The sequence below is a fragment of the Schistocerca americana genome, chromosome 1 (genome assembly GCF_021461395.2).
Source record: "Schistocerca americana isolate TAMUIC-IGC-003095 chromosome 1, iqSchAmer2.1, whole genome shotgun sequence".
Classification (NCBI taxonomy): Eukaryota; Metazoa; Arthropoda; class Insecta; order Orthoptera; family Acrididae; genus Schistocerca; species Schistocerca americana.
The window spans coordinates 465,248,421-465,275,166 of NC_060119.1; the positions used below are offsets into that span (position 1 = coordinate 465,248,421).

Genomic DNA, 26,746 nt, shown 5'->3' on the forward strand with positions numbered 1-26,746 from the left:
GTTGTACTTACTTTAGGCACAGCAGCTTGAAACAGAAAATCAGCCATTGTATTCATTGTCTCATTTAATGCAATCATTGTGACTACAATTGTACTAGGATTATCTGGAAGGCGTTCTAAAGAGAAAGTTATTTTCAATCCATTCTTTTCGTACGCTATTATACTTGGCAGACCTGAAAAAAAGGTATTAGGTGACACATTGAAGTTTCCAAACACAAAATTTAGGGGATCAAGAGTTACAAATGTTGATGTAAACTAAAAAAAGAAAGGCATTATCATATGTAACCACTTGTAAAGCTGTGTCAACAGTATTTGAAATATCACCCTTTAAAACTAAGTATTGGCCAGCCAACCTATCTCTTTATAATTTTATCACACTACAGACTTTTAGGTTAACTCAAGTTTAGTACAATATGAGCCCCCATTTACTTCAATTAGAGCCTCACTCCTGTGACATGCACTCAAAGATGACCTAGACTTCATCCTGGGGTAGCACAGTCTGCCTGAAAATCAACAAAGCATAAACAGTAGTTGAATGAGGACTGTGAGAAACAAACTGCTGAGCAACCACATTTCAGACATGTTAGACGAGTATTACGTTGGGGCAAAATGCCGACCTGACAAACAGTGATAGCTGTTGGTCTTTAAGAAAGGCCAATATGGTCTCTCCTATGCATGGCTGGGCATTGCCCTACTGAAATATGGGGTGTGGAGTTGCTGAAGAAGATGTAGTAGTATTTCTGTTCCCAAAACACACTGATATTGTTAGGTGAATTTTACACTGGCCTCAATACCTAAGAGTAAAGGCTTCATATGTATTCAATTGTTAGAGATCTGCACAGATAATATAAATGCCGCCTGCATCTGCAACCATAACATTTATTCGCATCTACAGATAATAAAATTTTATAAACCACTGTAAGTGCTTCAGAATTAGCTCCTAAAGTAGGCTTGTGCATGGCCTGAACTTTCATCTGCTGAAATTAGATCTCATATGTTGCATTACTTACACTTAGAAAGTGGAGGATGATCTTGACAACAACATTTTAATACGAGGGCATTTCGAAAAGTAAAGATACAATGGCTCGCAGTCCTTAATAGAACATTTATTTAGAAAACTTCAGGTACATCTTATTAAATGGATTATTTGTTATTTTTCGACATAATCACCCCCGTTATCCAAACATTTGTTAAGTCGGTGCACAAGCTTTTGCATCCCACAGTCATAGAAGGTTACCGCCTGTTGTCGGAACCACATTTCAACTTCATCTTTGATGCCTTCATCGTCGTGGAATGATTTTCCACCAAGATGTGACTTCAGGTAACAGAAAACATGGACGTCGGTGGGCGTAAGGTCCAGACTGTATGGCGGATGGTCCAATACGTCCCATTTTAATTGTTTAAGTAGTGCTTTGGTTACGAGTGTTGTGTGAGGCCGAGCGTTGTCATGAAGCAAGCGGACTCCACTTGTCAGCATTCCCTTGCATTTGTTTTGAATTGCCCTTTGAAGATGTTTCAAAGTCTGGCAATATGCAGCAGCATTAATTGTCATTCCAGGAGGCATAAATTCCAACAGAAGAATGCCTTGTCTGTCTCAAAAAATAGAAACCATGATTTTCTTCGCTGAAATCGACGTTTTGCATTTCTTGGCTTCTGGTGAATTCGAATGGCACCATTGCTTTGATTGTTGCTTGGATTCAGGTGTATGGTGATAAATCCATGTCTCGACACCTGTCACAATGTGATCAAGGAACTCATTACCTGCTTCAGCATAGCGTGTGAGGAAGTCAAGTGCAAAGTCCATCCTTTTCTTTTTGTGTTCTTCCGTTAACGGTTTAGTACCCAGCGCGCACACAATTTCCTGTACCCTAACTTGACAGTCACAATGTCTTAAAGAGTTGTCATTGACACGTCCGGTATGATCTGATTCAATTCTTTCAATGTGAGACATCTATTCGCACGAATTGCTTCCTCTGTTCTCTGAAGAAGGGCATCAGAGATCACAGATGGCCGACCTGTTCTTTGTTTGTCATGAACATTGGTCCTACCTCCAGAGAAATGACGACACCATTTTGTTACTTTTGTCGATTCATAATGTTCCCATAAACAGAAACAATTTCTTTGTGAATATCCGCTGGTCGCTGACCTTTTGCATGAAGAAAACGTATGACGGAGCGCACTTCGCATTTGGCGGGATTCTGAATCGGCGCTGCTATTTTAAACACGACCTACTCCAACCAGAAGCAATGTTCAACTGCTGAACGACCGCGAGGAGAAAGCTAACGGTTCAAGGTTAACACCAGAGTTGCCAACTTGCTCGCCAAAACTCTTCTGTTCCTCTGGCGTACGGTGTATCTTTACTTTCCGAAATACCCTCGTATATTATAACACACAATATTCTCAATACAGACCAGAAGTTACAACTTTCTTTAGTAATTTGAGAAATAAATTTGGTTTAATTTTCTTGAAACATTCCTGCCACACTGGGAAGTCAGCTGAAGCCATATTACACACTGTCATCATTTTGCACATGATCGAAGGTTATAAGGGTTACCCAGAAAGTAATGCACCACTTTTTTTCTACAACAATTTTTTATTGAACACAATGAAGAAACATACACAGAAGAAAGAATGATGTTTGTTCTACACTCCTAATTTTTCCATGTAATCTCTTTCCCATTCTATGCCCAACCCCAGCGAGACATAAGGGTGTGTATGCCCTGTTGATACCATTCTTTGTCCTGGTCATGACACCACGTCTTCACCGTGCAAATCACCTCTTTGTCATCCTCAAAACTCTTCCATGAAAAGATCCTTTAATGTTCTAAACAAGTGGAAGTCTGAGGGAGCTAGGTCAGGGTTATAGGGCGGCTGCACCTTGTCAGGTGTGAGAGCCGTGGACGGACTGCCCAAATGCTTCAAATTTTTGAACTCTACAATACCATCTTCTTGTAGCGGCCTCACCCTCTTTCTCAGTGACTAATCACACTTCTGTCGACTGCAGATGCTCCATAAACTGCACACAAACATCTGTGAATGTTCCCAACAGTTTCTCTCTCTGCAGTGAGAAATTCAATGCTGACACATTGCTTGAAAAGTAAACCATTTAAAGACATTATTTTGAAACACTGCTGCATCTACACCGTCAGTTGGAGGGAACAGAAGATTTGTGAGCACACTCCAGAAATTTGATATAAAGCTGGCAAGCAAATAAATAAATTGTGCATTACTTTCTGGGCAACTTAGTTATTTAGTTGATAAAATTTACATTAATTCACAACAACATTACATCATTGTGACATGTTACACTAAAAAAATGGCTCTGAGCACTATGGGACTTAACTTCTGAGGTCATCAGTCCCCTAGAACTTAGAACTACTTAAACCTAACTAACCAAAGGACATCACACACATCCATGCCCAAAGCAGATTTTGAACCTGCGACCGTAGCGGTCGCACGGTTCCAGTCTGTAGCGCCTAGAACCTCTCGGCCACCCCGGCCGGCCATCTTAAACTTGCCAGTGTATTAATATTACTGATGATTAATGAAAAACCACGTCAGCTGTATTATTACACATTTATTGTGTTACAACCAGTTTCATTCATTAAACATCTACAGGCTGCCTGCAGTTAAACAAAACGGGAAATTAGGCTAAAACTACAACATCTTATGAATAAAATAGGCAGCTCTCAGCAATAACATCCTTATACTAAATCGTCACCAAATTGTGCTTAAGTCATGACAGAAATGGCCAGGTTGTCATATGTAATGTTAAAGACCAAATGGAACAGCACTTATTAAATATCCTGCCAACAGTCTGGCAGAAGTATGGCAAGTGGACAAAGCATGGTGCGTGCAGTCAACTGCCCAGACCAGGGCCACTTTACGACTTGGTCTCAGTCGAGTACAATAATCAACTGTACGATCACAATCATTATGAGTAGTGACAAAACCTTAAGTACAGAACTGATGTTGAAGAGAGCACAATTAATCCAAACAACTGAAAAACAGAATTGATAAAAGTTAATAAATACAGGAATAGATGCCAAAACTGACACAAGGTCGTGTGCGCGCACGCGCATGCGCGCGCTTTCTGGTAAGTGGTCTCCTGTAATCCAAACGTATTTACATTCTACAAGAACTTTCCTACAACATTTAAACTGGATAGATTCAGTCATGTATTGACAATTAAAATTCAGCAGTGTTAAACTTGCAACTATTGTGTACAAGTATGGAACTGATAAGAATAAAAACTACTATGCTATTAATCCAAATAAATGAAAAACAGCTACAAAAAAAAGGTTTACAATACAACTATGCACAATTAATGGTGACAGCACTTGCACTAAACCACATCATCATTTGGCACGTATGACGTTAAGTAAACAACTGTAAAATACACTTACAAAGTGTTATGTAGAATAAATCAGGGATGGTAACCAAGATCTCAAACAATGATCATAAGACATTAATAATGTAGTTACAGAAGATATACTGTCATTAAAAATGTAAAGGAGCTACAGCAATGAACCTGTTGGTTACTGTATACTGTTAATAAAATTACAAGCAAGCCACATTAAACTAGGTGCAATTATTTACAATGAAAGACAACAAATGTCAGTTGTTACACAAGCCTGTATTGTCACAAGGTCGATAAAGCCCTATAACTTATCTATTACATTTTTAATGACAATGTGTTCTCCAGAACTGTTATTCATGACATGATCATTCTGTGAGATCTTAATTGCTGTTCATGATATATTTAACATTGCACAGAATTATTTTGCAACTGTGCTTTATAATTACTCCGTACTGACATAGCTGTCAAATGATGACAGTTTGATGTAAGTACTGTCACCTGTTCCGTTGCTGTTGTGCATGATTGTGTTGTTAACTTTTATTCGGTTATATTTTTCAACTGTTTGAATTAATTTTGTTCCAGTTCTGAACTTAATGGTACATCTTTGCGTGTAACTATTGTGTCTGCACGGTCGCCTATTGCATTCGACAGAGACTGAATACTATGTTTACATGCTTATCCCTGTGTTGGAACGGCCCTGTCTGAGCAGTTTACTGTATGCAGCATGCCACGTCTACTCGCCACACTTCCAACACATGGTCAGCAAAATATATATGATATTTGTTTTTGTATTTGGCCTTTAACATTATACATGACAACCTGACCATTTGTGTCATGACTTTAGCACAACTCTGTGAGGAATTAGTAATAGGCTGAAGGAAAGTTGCTACTCACCATATAGCAGAGATGCTGAGTCGCAATAGGCACAATAAAAAGCACACAATTAAAGCTTTCGGCCATTAAGGCCTTTGTCAACAGTACACACACACACACACACACACACACACACACACACACACACAAAAATGCAACTTGTGTATGTGAGTGTGAGTGTGTATGTGTGTGTGTGTGTGTGTGTGTGTGTGTGTGTGTGTGTGTGTGTCTACTGATGACAAAGGCTTTAATGGCCGGAAGCTTTAATTGGGTGAATCTTTTTATTGTGCCTATTGCGACTCAGCATCTCCGCTATATGGTGAGTAGCAACTTTCCTTCTCTGGTATTGTTACATTCCATCCTGGATTTTCCATTATTTGTCTTTAGGTTTACAGCTTTCATCTACTACAACAAAGTTTCAGATGAATGCTCTTTGTGAAACTTACTACCAAATTAATACTGTGTCCCAGATTAGATTTAAAAAACAATGTTCTTACGAAACAGTATTTTTTTTTTTAAACTAAAGATAAGAAAATTTCATGAAAATGATAATGCAAAGAGCAACGTGATATTAGCGATTTTTGGCGAACTAATGTGAAATTGACAAATTTTATTAAATGTTGCAAAATTTGTCATTTTAATGTACAAAAAATTTTATTTATAAATCTGAGTATGAGAGTTTTGTAACTGATAGTTATTGAATGTTGAAATATATTTTGACTTCTTTTATCCCCAATCTTAAATCAACAGTTCATGCTGTGTAATGACAATGCTGTTACATCTAAAACAGAGCCAAAATTGGCACACATTAACATCAAAATTGGCAAGTAACATTAAAATTGGCAGAAAAAAGCAAAATCAGCAAAAACTATGAAATAATTAATTTTGCAAAAAATTACACAATTTGGCAGAAAAAGTTAGGATTAAATCTGGCAGAAAATACCACTGAAATTGGCAAAAAATAATACCAGATTTGGCAAAAAAAAATAAAAGATTTTTTCCTGTTCCAATCTACAATACACTACATTAGTTATACAACATGAGGACGAATGCATCCAAATTACATAACAGACATTTACAATAACTACGGATAAGGAGAAATTTATTTTGATAATGATTTAAACATATAAAAATAAAGCACTATAATGCATAACATGTTTTAATATGATAGCTATTCTCTATGGTGCATGGCAACAAGCAATAATTCAATAAATCTCCTCCCCCCTCCAATAAACACATCCATCCACCCGTCACAACCGTCATTGACTGAATTGAATATATTACTGGGTTTTAATAATGCTACTTACTGGATACAACAGGCTGGCTGTTTAGAAGACCATCCACAAGAAAATTGGAAGTTGGGTTGGAATTAAAAATAATACTGTTGTTGTTCTGCAATGTTGCTGGTGATGGTGTAGGATTTCCCACATCAAGGCCTCCTGAAAAACAGCTTGGCAATTAACTGCACAAAATCCATGAATGTAATACACTATGAGTGTTTGCTTGCTGGTTAAGTACAATGGCAGTTCATTAATATTGTTTATCCAATGTTGTTTGCCAAAATTATGCAACAGATACTATTAGATTATCTCATTCACTTTTGCTCCCTGAATTCTGTTTGAAACGGTTATCTTATGTGCATTTCTTCTAGACTACTATAAAATACATGGCTTGATCACCTGCTTGTTCCCTGACATGATTGTTCAATATTTTTCCTTCTTTTTGCTAGACAGATGTGCGATACCTTCAAGTTTTCTTGAAAAGTGTGCCATACTGCTTTAAGAAATGTATGTCCAAGCACTGACCTTCAAATTCTCCAAATATGGAAAAAATTGAAGATGGCCACAGTCAGTAAGATCCCCTCGTGAGATTCTGTTTCTTAATTATATGGTTAAAGCAATGCTCCACCTCACTTAAGAACAGCCCAGTCACTTACAGAATTCTCGATTTCATCGCTCTGAACAACATTTCATAGATTTTATCATAACGATATCAGTCAGATCCCACAAACAGTATACTATGATCTGAATAATAATATTTACCATCAATACATTTTTAAGGCATCACTGACAGAAAAAGTGCTTTAGTGAAACCATGAAAATCCAAGTCTGGATGACTGAATAGAGATTTTTAATTGTTGCCCTCCCAAATGCAGTGCCACAGACAGAATTTGTGTATGTGGGCAAAGAACATAATGCTGGACGATTTGTCTTCGTTTGTAGTTTAACTGAGTCTGCCACAATATGGAGAAGTTAAATGAAGGCAGTGTTTCAATTGTGTCCCATACCAAGTACGAGTGCAGTGTTTCACTAACTACATTAGTCAGTTTCTGCTTCTCTGATAATTCTATGTTTGTGTGATTTTAATAAATGGTGTATTTCTTTGTATAGCTCCCCACAACTAGTGAGGAATTAAAAAGATTACTGCCCATTCAGCTGCCAGTTCTCAAGTAAAAATGTTGTACAAATCAGAAACAAAATAAAATGACTTCCACATGCCTGACAGCACCAGAGTTATATAGTAATAGTACCAGTTGCAACATAATGGAGATCTTCTCCATCATTATATAATATATAATGATGGTGTCACTTCCTGTGCCCACAAAATGGGCCTGCTTCAAATTGTGAAAGAGCAGAGTCTCAGTTGGGCTATACTATGAACAAGCTGCATTCAGCTATCAGCTTTAAATAAGTGGTAATAGTATTTCTAAAGGTGAAAAGAATTTAAACACCAATCATATGTGGGATTCCAGCATTTATTAATAACTGACAGCAGGAAGCATCCAGTATCAAAACTCTGAAATTTGTAAGGTCATGGTAATTACTGAATCAATAGTGGTCATGAATGTTCACTTCACAAACATAATGAAGTTCATGACAAAATATGAAGCAGGCAATCTTAAATACGGACATTAGTTTGGTGAAAATGGCAAATACAGTGACTACAGAAAATATACATTTCACCATGCCAACTGTGTCTCTACAATGGCCACTGAGTGACAAACTGTCACCAGCTGATTATCATGACATGTTAAATTGCAGTTATGAGGTTACCTATAAATCTGATATTGTGCTATAACATCTTAACAATGGAGCCCATGATATATAACATTTGTGAAATATTTGGACATTCACACAGTATATTTGATGTAACTGTGGCAGGTATTTTTTTCAGGATTTTAAATCACACAAAAACTTTTTAATTGACCATCAAATGCTTATGCTTCCATGACTTCAGTTTTCCCCCTGACTATTAAAAATATTAATAACACGTCAGTATGATTTTGCAGATCACTATCGGCTCTTTTGTGATATGTGATATGCAAAGCTTACAATACTTCACATATGGTATCATTTGACCCTTCTCTAACTTCATTAGTTCCATTTGAAAATTCTGTCAATTGACAACCATAATGTGCTCTAGCTTACATCACCTCTAGTTATTAATATCACCTTAGTGATGACTGTACACTGAACAGCTTTCAACGGCTGGTGCAAGAGTCTTCCCAGCAGAGTGATTACTTTTACATATTTAACTTGAAGAGAAGATCATCATCGTGAACTCTTGAGTACAAAGTCCTTCCATTGGACATTCAATACTGTTCAGTGTACATGGTTGCCTCCAAAGGAATGTTGGCAGATAAAGGTGGCATGAGGTCATTATAGCCATCAATAAGGAGAGTTTTGCAATTTAATGGCTCACACACCGTTAATATACCTCAAAACACAAAGTCAACTCATCAGATGTTACAAACTAGAAAAATAATGAACACCAAATACCTAGCAAGTCCAGCAAATCCTGATTGTTGTCAACAGTGGTAGTTTTTATAGTTTCTGTTGTAGGAACAGAGTTAACTATATCCCCTTCATTACTATCTGATCCTCCAAGCAAAACAAGAAGGGCATTCTGGAACCAAAAGTAATCTCTGTTACAATAGTATTTTATATCAAACGTTGCACAAAAATATTAACAAAACAAATTCATTATGAGAAAGACATTTTGGGCTCCCAAATTTGAGCATACAGCATGCCTAAATGACACAAATTACTTTACTTGAAATAAAGAAACAGGAGTAAGATTTGCGGTAAAGAGCCCAGTTACAATGAAGTCATGAGAGATTGAGCATAAGCTGAGACAGGTTAGTATGGGAAAGGAAATTTTAGTATCCTTTAAAAAAAAAAACATCTTGGCATTCATCCTCAGGAATTTATGGATGTCATGGGGAACCTAATTCTGGATTGTCGAATGGGAATTTAGAGTCCATGCTTTCAAAATGCCTCTCCTTGACTCAACCACTCCACTCAACTTGAAATAAATATTTAAAACCAATTTTTTTACAGCTCAACTTTATGGTTTTATTATTTATTTGTTGTTTCAGTGAGGTTACAACATTGTAAACTGTATGCACTGTATCACAAGTAGAAAAGACATTATCAAACCTTGCATGCATATTTATTCTTCAGGGTAGCCTACTTTTCCATCATTAAATACAAAATATGATTAATTACAACACTTGCAACATAAAACCCACTTACCACAAAAATAATGCAAATCAATAGAAAGAAACTATTATTTCTGCATCTGATGTAAAACAAGATATTTACATTATTTTGCAGGCAGCACCAATGGACAGTGACAGCCATTAAAACTGGAACACCAGGGGGGGGGGGGGGGGGGGGGGGGGATGCCAGATAATGAAATTTTATGTATTGTGCGTGTACACAATATCAGTAATAATACAACATTAAATTTGTAACTGATTTGGGGATAAACAGGCTGCAAAATTTAATACACCTGGTAGGGCATAGAGTTGAATAAGCTCAGATGAGAAATACAGATATGTCATTCCATGCTGTTTCAGCTGCATGCCATAGGTAATCATGTGTAGTGGTTGTCAAGTGGTAGTGTGCCAGTCTCTCAGCAATCCATGACCAGGCATTTTCAATGGGTGAGTGATCTCGAAAATATGCTGATCACGGAAACCAGTCAAACAGTCTCTGCATCAAGGTAGGTAAGAACAGCTTTGGCAACATAAGAGTGCTGCGTTATCTTGCTGATAGATAGATAATGTCATGGAGGCACATTCAACAGCCTTAACACCTCACAAACGTGATGCTCACTGTCAAAAGTACCAGCTACGTGAACCAGAAACGATCGTGTGGTGAAGCCAATGGCATCCCACACCATTATACCCGAAGCCAGCCTCTTATGATGGTCATTACTGTAGCCTGATAACACATATACTGCTTTGGACCTCCATACACAAACATGTCTAACAAGATGCTTCACACAGAGATAGGATTTCTCTGGGGAAAAAGTGGTGACATTCCTGTTTCAGAGTTGTCAAATGAGTGCATCTCTCTCTGCTGCTGCATAAGGTAATCTGCAACAATGGTCTCTGTGCTGACAATCCATGGTATCACTGCACAGTCTACTTGTATACTTGCCTTGCTACAAACAAGCCTATTTTCTGACTCAAGATACGTGATATGGCTCTACTGTGGCGACTCCCTCTGTTTGCCTCCACTTGTAGCAGCAGATGATAGGCTGCACTGAATGAAAAAACCAGTAATCAGTGAAGGGAAAAAGTCTGCCAAGGTACCGCTGTATCTCCTCAGCACCCCTCGCTGGCCACCTCCGCTGGAGGTAGAGCATAGACTGCCACACTTTCGCAGATGCAATGCACATCAAACCATCGCCCAGCAGCCTCTTCTCCCACTTTGACAGGGCAACATCTAGCGCCTGTGCTCTTGGCAACTCATCCCCAAGCAACACCATGTGGCTTCTGTAGTCATCTGCCACACTTCGCAGAGTATGCTCTGACAGCAGGATTTTGCACCAAAGTCCAGTTTCAGTGTTTTTTCGCACTGCCTTCCTGAGCTGCATTCCCTAGAGGAGCTGTAAACTATTCATAGCTCCCCCCGTTCAAAGACTCCGCCACTTGATGAAGAGGTAGTTGTTAGCTGTTAGAAATAATGTCTCTGAACCAGCTCATGTACCTCTTTCAGTATGCCTCATCATTTATTATTGCATAGGGAATCTTTGAACTTTTCCTTCATTACAATCATGCATGGTCTACATCTACATCTACATTTATACTCCGCAAGCCACCCAACGGTGTGTGGTGGAGGCCACTTTATGTGCCACTGTCATTACCTCCCTTTCCTGTTCCAGTTGCATTTGGTTTGCGGGAAGAACGACTGCCGGAAAGCTTCCGTGCGCGCTCGAATCTCTCTTAATTTTACATTCCTGATCTCCTCGGGAGGTACAAGTAGGGAGAAGCAATATATTCAATACCTCATCCAGAAACTCACCCTCTTGAAACCTGGACAGCAAGCTGCACCGCGATACAGAGTGCCTCTCATGCAGAGTCTGCCACTTGAGTTTGCTAAACATCTCTGTAACGCTATCACGCTTACCAAATAACCCTGTGATGAAACGCGCTGCTCTTCTTTGAATCTTTGGATCTTCTCTATCTCCTCTGCCAACCCGACATGCTACAGATCCCACACTGATGAGCAATACTCAAGTATAGGTCGAACGAGTGTTTTGTAAGCCACCTCCTTTGTTGATGGACTACAGATTCTAAGGACTCTCCCAATGAATCTCAACCTGGCATCCGCCTTACCAACAATTAATTTTATATGATCATTCCACTTCAAATCGTTCCGCACACATACTCCCAGATATTTTACAGAAGTAACTGTTACCAGTGTTTGTTCCGCTATCATACAATCATACAATAAAGGATCCTTCTTTCTACGTATTCGCAATACGTTACATTTGTCTATGTTAAGGGTCAGTTGCCACTCTATCTGCCAAGTGCCTATCCGCTGCAGATCTTCCTGCATTTCGTTGCAATTTTCTAATGCTGCAACTTCTCTGTATACTACAGCATCATCCGCGAAAAGCCGCATGGAACTTCCGATACTATCGAGCAATGTCTGATATTCAGATACATGACAAGAACTATGATATGAAACAAAAAGCTTCATATGGACATACACTCCATTCTGAATGGTTTCCAATATAGGATAGATATAATGCACTTAGTTATTTATTTTCTGTATTATTCAATGTTTCACTAGGTTGGTTGGTTGGTTGGTTTTGGGGAAGGAGACCAGACAGCGTGGTCATCGGTCTCATCGGATTAGGGAAGGATGGGGAAGGAAGTCGGCCGTGCCCTTTCAGAGGAACCATCCCGGCATTTGCCTGGAGTGATTTAGGGAAATCACGGAAAACCTAAATCAGGATGGCCGGACGCGGGATTGAACCGTCGGAGGGGCGACTAGGGGGGGGGGGGGGGGCGGGGGGGTGCTACGAGGGGGTGGGGTGCTACGAGGGGGTGGGGTGCTACGAGGGGGTGGGGTGCTACGAGGGTGGGAAGTGCTAAGAGGGCGGGAGGTGCTAAGAGGGCGGGAGGTGCTAGGAGGGCGGGAGGTGCTAAGAGGGCGGGAGGTGCTAAGAGGGCGGGAGGTGCTAAGAGGGCGGGAGGTGCTAAGAGGGCGGGAGGTGCTAAGAGGGCGGGAGGTGCTAAGAGGGCGGGAGGTGCTAAGAGGGCGGGAGGTGCTAAGAGGGCGGGAGGTGCTAACAGGGCGGGAGGTGCTAACAGGGCGGGAGGTGCTAACAGGGCGGGAGGTGCTAACAGGGCGGGAGGTGCTAACAGGGCGGGAGGTACTAAGAGGGCGGGAGGTGCTAAGAGGGCGGGAGGTGCTAAGAGGGCGGGAGGTGCTAAGAGGGCGGGAGGTGCTAAGAGGGCGGGAGGTGCTAAGAGGGCGGGAGGTGCTAAGAGGGCGGGAGGTGCTAAGAGGGCGGGAGGTGCTAAGAGGGCGGGAGGTGCTAAGAGGGCGGGAGGTGCTAAGAGGGCGGGAGGTGCTAAGAGGGGGGAGGGCCAACGGGGGGCAGGCATAGGGTGAGGGGCGACAAAGAGGATGGGGCGACAAATGGGGTGGGGCGACAAATGGGGTGGGGCGACAAATGGGGTGGGGCGACAAATGGGGTGGGGCGACAAATGGGGTGGGGCGACAAATGGGGTGGGGCGACAAATGGGGTGGGGCGACAAATGGGGTGGGGCGACAAATGGGGTGGGGCGACAAATGGGGTGGGGCGACAAATGGGGTGGGGCGACAAATGGGGTGGGGCGACAAATGGGGTGGGGCGACAAATGGGGTGGGGCGACAAATGGGGTGGGGCGACAAATGGGGTGGGGCGACAAATGGGGTGGGGCGACAAATGGGGTGGGGCGACAAATGGGGTGGGGCGACGAGAGGGGAAAGGCGATGATCTGAGGACAGTGGTGGGGGTGGGGGGTGTGGGGGGGGGGGGGGGAGGCGGCGAATTCTGCCTCAAAATGTAAAAACTCAGAATTACTTTATAGACAGTTTTTCATAGAGAATTGACTCCAGATGAACTATTGTATCAGAGATTGTTTGAATAACTTTATTTTCTGGATATAACTATTGAAAATGTAACCAATTTTCTCTTACTGGCACTGTACATCTAGCGAAGTGCAATATGGAAAGGAAAAGTGCGGAAGAACACAATGACGTATCAATGCACTCAATGATCTTGTGCCCCGTCAGTAGGATGTGGCTGAATGGTCTACGTAAGATACACATTAAGAAACGCAACATTGTACATAGCTCTGGGAGCTTGCATTTTATAACATACAAACATGTATGTTCATTTGCTTGTTAGCTACAGCTCAGAAGATGGTATAATGAGGACTCTTTTAAGGTTCCAAATTAGGTGGCGGATTTACTGAACTGTGCTTGCATCCAATACTGCTAGATGTCAGGGCTGAACTATGTAGTCAACAATAATCTGCTAAACTCAACAAGCAACTGTGTGGTAGCTGTCCCCAAATGATTTGTGTTGTACGTTGCTCGTTATTTTCTTATTTTGAAGTAAGTGAAATGACTATTTAGGGTCCAGCATGGACTTCGATTGAGACCCTTGAGAGATCAACAATCCCCATAACAGTGTGTCAGTTCTGCTGTAGGCTGCTGCCCTGTGAAAAGGAGGCGGGGCTTGTTTCACCATCCTGATTCTCACCCCTCTGGTAGTCAAAATTCTAGTTTGTTTACTCTCATGTCCATTTACCACTATAGGTGATACTGCCTGCACTGTACACTATAGCCGTTGGGAAACAAAACCTGTAACTTTTTGTAGAGTTATCTTACATTCGGTTCTATTTCTATGCTAAGTGCTTTGTCAGTTCTATCTGTAGCGTTGTCAAACATTGGTTGTGCAGGAAGGCCCATGAAAGGTATAAATTAATAGTCTGCCAATTTTGTAATAATCAAATTGAGCGAGAACAGACAATATCCAGAATCGCCTTAAATCCGAGACGAATTCAGTTCACTGGGGAAAAACGCAGCTGCTTTTCAACAGAATAATTGTTTCTGAAAGGTTAAATACAGTGAAACGAAGAAAATGAAGGTCATTCTGGGAGAAGCAGGTGTTGAAATTTTTGCAAAAGTGAACATTCCTGCCAAAAAGTTCCCAATTAGCAGTTTTTTAAACAGTCAATTTCGAAGCAGTAAGTCTTTGTTTTTTTTGTCTTCACTCATGCGATGTAACAAGATTTTAAATTTGTGTGTGAAATTATTTATACAAAAAACTATCCAAATTTTGTCAAAATTAGATGCTACATATTCCAGTCCCTAGAGATACCTAATTAGAAATAAGAAGATGTGCATTTTTTTAATAAAATTGACAAATAGATATGTGTTAATTAGTATGTATTTGGAAAATTTTATACTTAAATGATATAGGTAATCAGACTGAATGGGCACGGAGCAGGGAAGGGCAGAACAAAACGAAATAAAACAGTAACCAAAGTAAGACTCAAGCCAGCAATTACCAGTCTCGAGTGCTACCAATTCCCTTTTGCATTTCACACTCCACACAAATGCTTGTAAGAATATTCACCTTTTTTTTAGAATTTTGCTTTGGTTGATTGGCATCAAATCCAGGCCACACCGCCTCTCTCAATATGATAGTCAAAGTTACAGACACTCGGAAGACTTCACAGCAGATTTTTCTCAAGAATCTGAATCTCTATCTGCTTTGGGGGATTGATATTTGAGTTCTGAACATCACATACCACAAATATAAAACATTACAAAAGTCTGATTGCCTTGCCATCTCCTTGTAAGGTGTGTGTTTAACTTACGGCTTCAACAATTAATGACAATACATACAGTACACACATTTGATTACCTACTGAATTACTGTTAACAATTCCTGGTTATAAGCACTGTTTATATTATATGGGGGGAGGGGGGCCTTGGCGGCTTACCGGATCTCCAGCTGGTGTAGTGGCAGGTGGCGTCGTACCACCTTCCTCCATAAGATTTTCAGCTTCATCTGCCTCTCCATTTGCAACTACTCCTTGACCAGCAGCTGGGCGTGCAGTCTCCATAGGAGGCATACGTTCCAAAAGAGCTGGACGCAGATGTTCGAACTTCCGGAATAACTGTGTGAATTCCACACCTCGCTGCTGAAGTTCAACATGGAGATGGCTCCCAAAAGATTCCACAATATGTCGGATCTTCCTGCAAGTGTAGAAGAAAAATCGTAATTATTCTAGTGTAACTCATAGATTTTTATCTGAAATATAACAAATCAAACCAAAAAAAATATACAACATCAACCAGTTTCTCTATAACCTTATTGGTTTTTAAACTTAGTCAGCATCTTAATTTGTTTAACAAAAAAATTGTAACTGAGTATGAAGATGCATCTCATGTAGATAACAACGCCCAACATAAATAATTGCTGTGACAAAGCTGCAGAAATTACCCGTTTGCTCAGCATGAGACTACTGAGACGTTAGCCAATAATAAACCACTATGTTTAGTTAATAAAGTAATCAATTTTGTTACAAATAAAACACAGTGTCCTACAATTTTGAATTAGTTCTTTTACTCTTGGCTGAACGTTCTCAGTAACATCCCTGAGGCTGGGTGAGCTAAACTCTCCACTACCTTTTTCCTTTTGGACATGCTAGACTCTGAACATCACCGTAGACCCTCTGCTGAGTCAGGAAGCAAACAGGTGGTGTCCATGACAATTTGAAGCTTCGGTCAGTCCAGGCTGAGTGCCTGGATAGTGTAACTAATAATTTACTGCCCAAGAAAGGCGGTGCTCTAGGCTTGAATCAATGTGCAGCACAAAGTGTAAGCTTTTTACCTACAACAATCACAGCATATACTACACTTACAAGTAGAGGTCCCCAATAGTGGGATCAACTTTTTGACACCATCTATACAGTTACACTACTGGCCATTAAAATTGCTACACCAAGAAGAAATGCAGATGATAAACGGGTATTCATTGGACAAATGTATTACACTAGAACTGACATGTGATTACATTTTCATGCAATTTGGGTGCATAGATTCTGAGAAATCAGTACCCAGAACAACCACCTCTGGCCATAATAACGGCCTTGATATGCCTGGGCATTGAGTCTAACAGAGCTTGGATGGCGTGTCCAGGTACAGCTGCCCTTGCAGCTTCAACACGATACCACAGTTCATCAAGAGTAGTGTTGGCGTATTATGACGAGCCAGTTGCTCGGTCACCATTGGCCTGGCATTTTCAATTGGTGAGAGATCTGGAGAATGTGCTGGCCCGGGCAGCACTCTAACATTTTCTGTATCCAGAAAGGCCAGTGCAAGACCTGCAACATGCGGTCGTGCATTATTCTGCTGAAATGTAGGGTTTCGCAGGGATCGAATGAAGGGTAGACCCACGGGTCGTAACACATCTGAAATGTAATGTGACTGTTCAAAGTGCCATCAATGCGAACAAGAGGTGACCGAGACGTGTAACCAATGGCACCCTATACCATCACGCAGGGCGATACGCCAGTATGGCGATGACGAATACACGCTTCCAATGTGCGTTCACCGCAATGTCACCAGGCACGGATGTGACCATCATGATCCTGTAAACAGAACCTGAACTCATCCAAAAAAATGATGTTTTGCCATTCGTGCACCCAGGTTCGTCGTTGAGTACACCATCGCAGGCGCTCCTATCTGTGATGCAGCTTCAAGGGTAACCACAGCCATGGTCTCCGAGCTGATAGTCCATGCTGCTGCAAACGTCGTCAAACTGTTCGTGCAGATGGTTGTTGTCTTGCAAACATCCCCATCTGTTGATTATGGGATCGAGACGTGGCTGCACGATCAGTTACAGCCATGTGGATAGGATGCCTGTCATCTCGACTGCTAGTGATATGAGGCTGTTGGGATCCAGCACGGCGTTCCGTACTACCCTCCTGAACCCACCGATTCCATATTCTGCTAACAGTCATTGGATCTCGATCAACGGAAGCATGTCGCGATACGACAAACCGCAATCGCGTTAGGCTACAATCCGACCTTTATCAAAGTCGGAAACGTGATGGTACGCATTTCTCCTCCTTATACGAGGCATCACAACAATGTTTCACCAGACAACGCCGGTCAACTGGTGTTTGTGTATGACAAATCGATTGGAAACTTTCCTCATGTCAGCATGTTGTAGGTGTCGCCACTGGCGCCAACCTTGTGTGAATGCTCTGAAAAGCTAATCATCTGCATATCACAGCATCTTCTTCCTGTCGGTTAAATTTCGCATCTGTGGCATGTCATATTCATGGTGTAGCAATTTTAATGGCCAGTAGTGTATGTAGATTAAGATCTCAGGTATCACACACTGCAGATGGGTCCTCTTTTGCGAGTAATTGATGAAAACATTTCAGAATTTTGCAAATGCTCAGATGTGTAAATAATGTTGTATTACATTGACTGGCTGTGTGGTGCAATGGATAAGGTAAGGGTTCCACATGTAGGAGGTTATTGGTTTGAATTTCATGTGCACAAATTTTTTTTGTTTTTAAATCTTTGTATCGAAATTATTTTGATCATCATTTTCATTCAAACTGAGTGATTTAAATGTAATTTTTTATTTCCATTTCTTTTACACATCATTTTGATCATAATATTAAATTCTTCCTTTGGTTTCATTTTTCTTCCTATAATTCTTTTTCCTAGTGAAACCTTTGTTTGTGTATTGATTAATAAATTAATTTTATGTACCAATTATGATATGATTTCTTTTGCTTTCATCATCTTATTTTTTCATCCAGGTTATTGCATTAATTATATCTATTTCTCGTTTGATTGAATTTCATTTTACTTACAAACCTTCGATGTGACATAAAAAATTACATGTAAACCAATTAATTGAAAAAATCATAGTAATTTTGATGAAGAACTAAAAATAAAAAAATTAATGCCCCTGCCGAGATTTGAAACTACATCCTTCCGTATGTGAAGCCCTTACCCTATCCATTACACTACCCATCCTGTATATGTAATATAACTTCTTTAACATTACTGAACATCACGCAAAATTCTGAAATTTTTTCATAAATTACTTGCAAACGAGGGCTCACCAGGGTGAATGGCTACAGGATGTGATACCTGGTATCTTAACCAACATAGCCGTATATTTGGTTTCAAAAAGTCGATCCTATCATTGGCTGCCTCTCCTTGTTACAGTAAAATAATTAATTCTCAAGCTTCAAAGAGCTCCTGAAAGCTAAAAGCATCTCCAAAGGTCTTGCATCTGAACATACTTTCGTACTTCACCTAAATATTACTCCATTATTTTCCCTACATATATGAAAATGCTGCATAAGCTCTACGATTCAACCTCAACCTGAAAATGTCAAAGAAAGGAGCACATGTAGAAATATTGAGTTTATCCAACATTCAAAGAAGACTTCAGAAATGATGTAAACAATGAATAATCTATAATTTGTCTTTTCTCAGATATTTGATGCAGTTTTGGGGTATCTTCTTTCTTCACAACTGAACCAATGTTATGTCAAACTTGTATAATATATATTGAAAAAAAAAAAAAAAAAAGAGTAGATTCCTGGCATATTAAAACTGTGTGCCAGGCCATGACTCGAATCTAGAACCTTGCCCTCTGTGGACATTCCTCTGAGCAATTGTGGCATGACCCATAACCCATCAAACAATTTAATTTCTGTGAGTACCTCCCAAACTTCACAGAAGGTGGTTGAAACCTGAAATTGATAGCAGTGATGTTTTTGGGGAAAATCTGAGTGCGTACTGAAAGGCTAAGCAAATGGGAAATGGAGGTAGTATATTTCTCGCGGTAGACAAGACACTCAAATCCATAGACATAGGAATTGAAGCTGCATGTGAGATTGTTTGGCCAAGAATCAGTATCAGGGGTGGGCATAAAATGATAACTGGATCCTTCTATCACCCAACAGACTTGTCTTCTGATGTAACTGAAAACTTTAGAGAAAACCTCAGTTCACTTGTATGCAAGTCCCCCAATGATACTTTAATCATTGGTGGAGACTTTAATCATTCACCAATGAATTGGGGAAATTAACAGTTTAGTTAGTAGTGGGCATGATAAGACATCCTGCAAAACATTATTGAATGCTTTTTCTGAAAACTACCAACACATAAATATGAACCCCACTCATGTTGAAAATATATTAGATCTAATGGCAACAAACAGACCTGACCTTTTTGAAGATGTTCACATGGTATCAGTGACCACGAAACAGTTGGCCAACGATGATTATTATAGTACAAAGGACAACTAAAACAAACAGAAATATATCTATGTTCAGTAAACTAGATGAAGAATCAGTAATGTCATACTTCAATGAGGAATCTGAACCTTTCAGCATAGGGCAAGAGCATGTATAGGAACTGTGTCTCAAGTTTAAAATAATAGTTGACCATGCACTGGATAAATAGGTACCTGGTAGAACACTTCATAATGCGAGGGACCCTCCATGGTACTCAGTCACTGTAAAGAAACTTCTAAAGAGGCAGAGATTGCTGCAATAATAAGTGTACAACAAAGCATAGGACTCCAGTAGAGAGATGCTGAATGAAACGCGTTTGAGTGTCAAGAGAGCAATGAGAGATGCCTTCAATGACTACTTTACGATATTTCACAAAACCTAAAGAAATTCTGTTTGTGCCTAAAGTCTGTTAGTGGCACCAAAGTTAGTGCCCAGGCCCTAACGAATGAGACAGGAACTGAAATTGAGGGTAGCAAAGCAAAAGCTGAAATGCTTAACGTCGTTTTCAAATGTTCCTTTACAAAGGAAAACCCAGCAGAATTGTCCCAATTTAATCCTTGTACCACTGAAAAGTTGAATGAAACAACTATTGGTGTCAGTGGTGTTGAGAAACAGCTGAAACTGTTAAAACAAAACAAAACTCTGGGTGCGATGGAATCCCTGTCAGATTCTCTACTGAATTTGCCACTATAATTATTGAAGTTCCCTCAAATAAAAAACTGTGCCCAGTTCTTGGGAAAAAGCACAGGTCACACCACTCTACAAGAAGGGTAGTAGATGTGATCCACGAAACTACCATACAGTATCATTGACATCAATTCACTGTAGAATCTTAGAAAATATTCTGAGCTCAAACATAATGAGGTACCTTGAACAGAATGACCTCCTCAAAGCCAACCAGCATGGATTCCAAAAATGTCACTCCCATGAAACCCAACTTGCAATTTTCTCAAATGTCATACTGAAAGCGTTGGATCAAGGCAGTCTCAGGTAAATGCAGCATTTCTTGATTTCCGAAAAGCATTTGTCTCAATACCACAACTACATTTATTGTCAAAACTACAATCATATACAGTTTCAAGTGAAATTTGAGACTAAACTAAGGACTTTTTGGTAATGAGGATACAGCATGTCATCTTGGATGGAGAGTCACCATCAGATGTAGAAGTAACTTCAGGTGTGCGCCCCAGGGAAGTGTGTTGGGACCCTTGCTGTTCATGTTGTATGTTAATGACCTTGCAAACAATATTAATAGTAATTTCAGACTTTTTGCAGAAAATTTAAAAAAAAGAAGAAGAAGAAGAAGAAGAAGAAGAAGAGTATTGTATGACTATAATATCAGTCACTCAGCCACTCTAGGAATCAGCAACTTGTACAAATACAATACCTGGGTGGGATATGAAATGAATGACCACACAGACTCACTCATGGGTAAGCAGATGGTAGACTTCAGTATATTGGTAGATTACAGGGGAAGTGAAATCAGTCGACAAAAGAGATTGCTTACAAATCAATCATGTGACCCATTCTAGAATACTGCTCATGGTGTGGGACCCATACAAGATAGGACTAATAGAACATACTGAACGTATACAGAGGGGGGCAGCACAAATGGTCACAGGTTTTTCTGACCTATGGGAGAGTGTCACAGAGTTACTGAAGAAACGGAACTGGTAGATTCTTGAAGATAGACGAAACCTATCCCAAGGAAGACTATTAACCCTTTGACGACTGGGGATGTGTTAACTCGGCATGCCTCACTGTTCTCCTGGTGCACCCGATACGTTTAAGCGTGGCCCTTGGGTTTTCCCTACAGAGCAGATGTGCATGTTGACCACAAATCACACAACACAAATGGCTGAAACAGAGATGACTGACAAAAATAGTGACAAGAAGATAAAGAAACCGCAATGTATTGTATATTACAATTCGAGTATGGGTGCAGTTGATCATTGTGACATGTTACTGAGCTCAGTGGGATCAGTGCATAAGACTGAAATGGTACATGCTCTCCACGGCTGGTAACAGGGTGAAAAATGGCATGCGTAGAGTTTCACCCTTCTCTTGTAAGAGAGATTGTAGAAAAATATGCTACAGAGTGGAAAAAAACTGGTAGGGGAAGGCGCTACAATGATGAGAATCCTCTGTGACTCACAGGAGGCATTTTCTGGATGTTAGTGTGAGTGAACATTCCCAAAAAAGTATGCTGATGTGCAGAAACGCGGTTTGCACGAAACAAAGTGCACTGGAAACTAAATACCAATGCAAAACTTTCAATTTTTAACCTCGCCAGTGCCGGTCCAAAGTCCAGATCGAAAATAAGGATGGGAAATAGACGCAATAGGTGGAAAATTATTCAAAAAATGCCAGACTTCTTCATATGCAACAGTTTGCTGGCAAATGAATGGATTTGGTGATTGAGATGGCGCAATATCGGTACTGTGAGAAATGTAATTACGCTGGGTACATCGCACCAGTATAAAAAAAAACATATATTAATCTACTTATGATAATTTAAATTATTAACACTTAAAATAGACAGTTATATTATTTTATCCCTAGTAGCATAAATATAGATCACATTCTGTTTACTTGTACAAAACCTGTTTCCCATAACTGATTTCAAACGCCTTTGATCAACAAGAAATAACATGCCAAATTTAAAACTATGTTCTCAGTGTGATTTTTCGTGCTACTTTGCCTATGTTGTTAGCCAATATTGGAAAATAAACTCACTGTTCTGGGGAGGGTGGGGGGCTTAAAACTGGTTATTCATATGAGACTGGCTTTGAAGCATTAATAGAAAACTGTATTTGTAAAAGAAAAATCGAATATACCCTGCTTTCATCTTTTCACAAAAATTAACATATTTTCGACTAATTTGTAGATTATTGGAAAATAGGAGGGGAATAAAACTTTTTTCCAAACCTTTGTGCTATCAATCTATTGCACTTTAAATTTCATTTTCATCATGCGTTCACTCTACTAGATATGCGAAACCGAGGTTTACATTGTTTTAAAGCTCAATTTTCGCGCCAAACTTTCATTCCAATTATACAGCTTGGAATGTTTTATAGAACATAGTGCAGTGGCACCACAGTTTAGGATAGGGACAGTTAATTTTGTGCAATATTCTGAGCACAAGTTACAGCCAGGTGTGGGCCAGATTGCAGTGAGTAACGCATACCAACAGTTGCAAAGTAGAACAGGGGCCACAGGACCATCAAATTGCTGAAAGAGTATACGTAGCGGTTTTGCATGTCGCAAATCACAGGCAGAAGGCACCCACTGGTAAACCTAGCGTGTTATGAGTACGTGACGCGAAGCAGTGCATATGACAAAACAGAGACGCACAGCCGCATATAAATAGGTGCGGGTTTCTAACAAGATTCATTTGAGTGTGGCAACTCTGCTGGCCGGTGGGGCATGTCACACCACCAGCTACACGCAGCAGCAGATGGGGCGCCGCATTCCAGTGCATGGCGGGTCGCCGGTTCGACCCTCTGAGGCCGACGTGGGTTCCCAGCGGGCCACTCCACGGCTCAATACTGCCGGCAGTCGTCCTGGCTTCCAAAATACGCTGGAGACATCCCACGGTGAGAGCTGCAGATTTGGACTCCGGATCGCAGGCACTTGCTGTTGCTGCGACCTTAGCCACACCGGCGAGAAGCACACAGCTGTCCACCTGCGGCTCACACCGAGTGGTGCTGAGTCAGCAGGGATGGAGACCACTGAGTCAACTCCTGGCATCCTGACGACGCTGCAGCTCAGCTGCCATACAAGGCCGACACACAGCAGTGCGTGCACGGGTTGCTGAGGCAGCCATTCTGCACCAGGCCGTTTTGTAGACAGCGAAGTAGTGTCCTCAACATTGTGGGACACAGTGACGCAGATTGAGAGGAACGAGGGCACTGTAGTTGGAAGCAATAAATCACTTGGAAAGCTTGGACGAGTCTTAATATGGTGCCTTCTTCCTCTTCCCGCTACATTTGGTGTTGCTGTTACATTCGGTGGCAGAAGTTGCCACTACATTTGGTGTCAGAAGTGGGATGTTGTCTGTCCAGTATGACGTTCGAGCCCACCGCCCACTTTACATTCACAAGATGTGGTGAGTTTTGACCAGTTTTCTTTTGAGTTTTGGACTTTTCTTGCCTTTTTGTGTTTTTGGGTATGGCTCATGGCAAGCCATTTTAGATGTTTTGCACAGGCATATTATTATTTTTTGTCAGTATAAGTGTTCGTGTATTTGGGGCAGAAAAATTTATTATTTTGTTTTTCATGGAATTTAATTACTTTTGTATTGGTTTGAGTATGATGTTACCGAGTATGTTGATACTGCGGAGTAGGAAGTCGGGTTGTTCTTGTACTTAAATGTTTTGTTTCGTGACTAACTGGGAACGAAAGCAACACAATGGCGGAGTTGGAACCAGAAGCGATACAGACTTTGTTGGAAAAAGTAGCAGAATTGACAGCCGACAATACGCAGTTGAGAAATGAATTAACATCTAGAAGTGAGCGGGAAACTGCAGCCGATCAGTCATTGTTGCCTAGAGTGCAGGAGATTGATCCAGCTGCCGTGAGTTTGATTATTCTGTTTTATAGCAAGGCATCTGAGGATGTGTGTTCCTTTGTGGAGGACTTGGAGACTTCAGCAGTCATGAATGGTTGGTCTGATGAGCAGTTGTTACATATAGCCAAGATTAGATTAATGGGTGAAGCAAAAAAATATGTAAGGTGGATGTGAAATGTTTTAAGTGTGGTCGTACGGGACATGTGCAGAGGCAATGTACCAAGTCACCGAGGAATAGAGGAAGGGGTGGAAATCTGTGGTGTGGAGGATGGAGAAGTGGAGTTGGTAGTGGTTGACAGTTGTTAAACGGCAGAGGGGCACAAGACCCACCTAAGGGAGCTCCAGTTTAATTTCAATGCTATGGATACGTATGCAGAGGTAGAATGATCAGTGGTAGGAGCCATAGGAACTAAAAAGTTTGAGATTTTGTTGGACACATAGGCGCAAGTATCAGTGGCTACTAAGAATATAATGGGACGAAGGAAGCTAGACCCACCACATTATAGGTTGTATGGAGTGGGGGATAAGGAGCTCATGCCTTTGGGGTTAGTGACAGTTGACTTTTGAATAGAGAAAGTCTGATTTCATGCATGCATGGACGTAGTACCATGGGTAAGCAAGGGCTACAACATGATCCTAGGAGTAGATTTCTTGCATCAACACCATGACAAAATTGACCTTGGACAATGAACTGTGGAACTTGGTGGAATGTTATTTCAGCTAGGGGAAACTGTTGTCGATACAGAGCTTTTGCGAGGGGCGTTCAATGAAATGAACGAACCGACTGAAATGCGTACATCAGCATTAAGGATTAATTTGTATTAGTGTGTGTCTAGTGGCACCGGGAAGTCGCTTTGGGTAAGAGTAGAGTCAAATCTACCTGTGGGTACAGTATGTGTTCTTTAACAATTAGAGGATAATGAAGTTTTGGGTCCATTGGGTCGTTTTGTGAAACATAGTGTTGTAAGCATACACGGGGGGAACGACGGGTGAGTAGTTCCCTTGAACATGGACAATTTTAGCGCTGTAGACGCGAATTTGAGGAAAGGAGTTTTAGTAGCAAATTTGAATGCACCAGATGACAAAGACTGCTGTTTGAGAGGTAGGTGAAGCGATAAACCACTAACTGCCGATAGAACTGCATTGTGTGACAAAATTTAAGCATTTGATAAGAGGAGAAAAAGAGCATATGGAAGAATTATTGTGGGAATTTAATGATTTGTTTTTTCCACAAGGGCTGTTACCAGCAACTCCATTAGTTCAACATAGGATACCAACATGGAATGAAGCACCTGTTTACTGTAAACCATACAGAATACCGAGGTATTTGCAGCCGATTGTGGAGGATTTCATTGATCAGCGGCTCCGGACAGTATTATAGAGCATAGTAATAGTTGCTGGGAAGTGGGCATTGTCCTTGTGCCTAAAAAATCTATGGGTGGAGCTAAGAAATACATGTTCTGTTGTAACTACCGGTACCTCAATAATAAGACAGTAACAGATGCATACCCCATTCCAAACATATCGGTGACTTTGGATCACTTAGGACAGTGTTAGTACTTTTCTACCATGGATTTGACAAGTGTTTATCATCAGTTAGAGGTGACTCCAGAGGATCATTCAAAAACTGCGTTCTCCACTCCTGGAGGCCATTTGGTCTGAAAAACGCTCCAGCAACATTTCAGAGGTTGCTAGACAGTGTCTTGAGGGGTTTGAAACCACGGCAGTGTCTTGTCTATATGGATGACATAGTGTTTTCAAGTAGTATGGAGCAACATAGACAGCGGTTAAGGGAAGTCTCTATGAGGTTAAGAGCACCTCGTTTGATGTTGAGCCTGGAGAAGTGTCATTTTGCATTAGAAGTAGTAAAATATTTGGGTCATATTATCAGTATGGACAGAGTGCGAACAGACCCGAGGTTGGTACAGACTGTAAGGGATTTTCGGGAACTGAAAACAGTTAAGGAAGTGCAATCATTCATTGGAATTTGCAATTTCTACCGAAAGGGTTATGCAGATTTAGCACAGCCATTTACACAACTGTTATGGAAGGGTGTGAAATTTGATTGGACAGAAGAGTGTCAGAAAGCATTTGACAAACTGAAAGAAGTGTTAACATCAAGTATGGTTCTTGTGTTTCCAGATTTTGAAAAGGATTTTATACTAGCATGCGATGTATCAAATCAAGCATTAGAGTGTGGTCTTAATCAGGAAACTGATGGGAAAGATCATACTGTATCCTAAGTGTCTAGGCAGTTGAATGCACCAGAGAGGAATTACTCAACAACTGAGAGGAAGATGCTTAGT

The 26,746-nt window shown here is 40.7% G+C and overlaps 1 protein-coding gene across 4 annotated transcripts in view; it reads right to left on the bottom strand.

Moving 5' to 3' along the window:
* Positions 1-26,746, bottom strand: part of LOC124603490 (AP-1 complex subunit gamma-1) — a 184,668-nt gene that overhangs the window by 15,403 nt on the left and 142,519 nt on the right. For all 4 annotated transcript variants that reach the window (XM_047136400.1, XM_047136399.1, XM_047136402.1 and 1 more), the window contains 4 exons: positions 15,536-15,791; positions 9,012-9,138; positions 6,540-6,671; positions 12-172 (listed from right to left, as the gene is read on the bottom strand). In XM_047136400.1, coding sequence (XP_046992356.1) covers positions 12-172; positions 6,540-6,671; positions 9,012-9,138; positions 15,536-15,791 — 676 coding nt within the window. The remainder of the gene's footprint in view (positions 1-11; positions 173-6,539; positions 6,672-9,011; positions 9,139-15,535; positions 15,792-26,746) is intronic.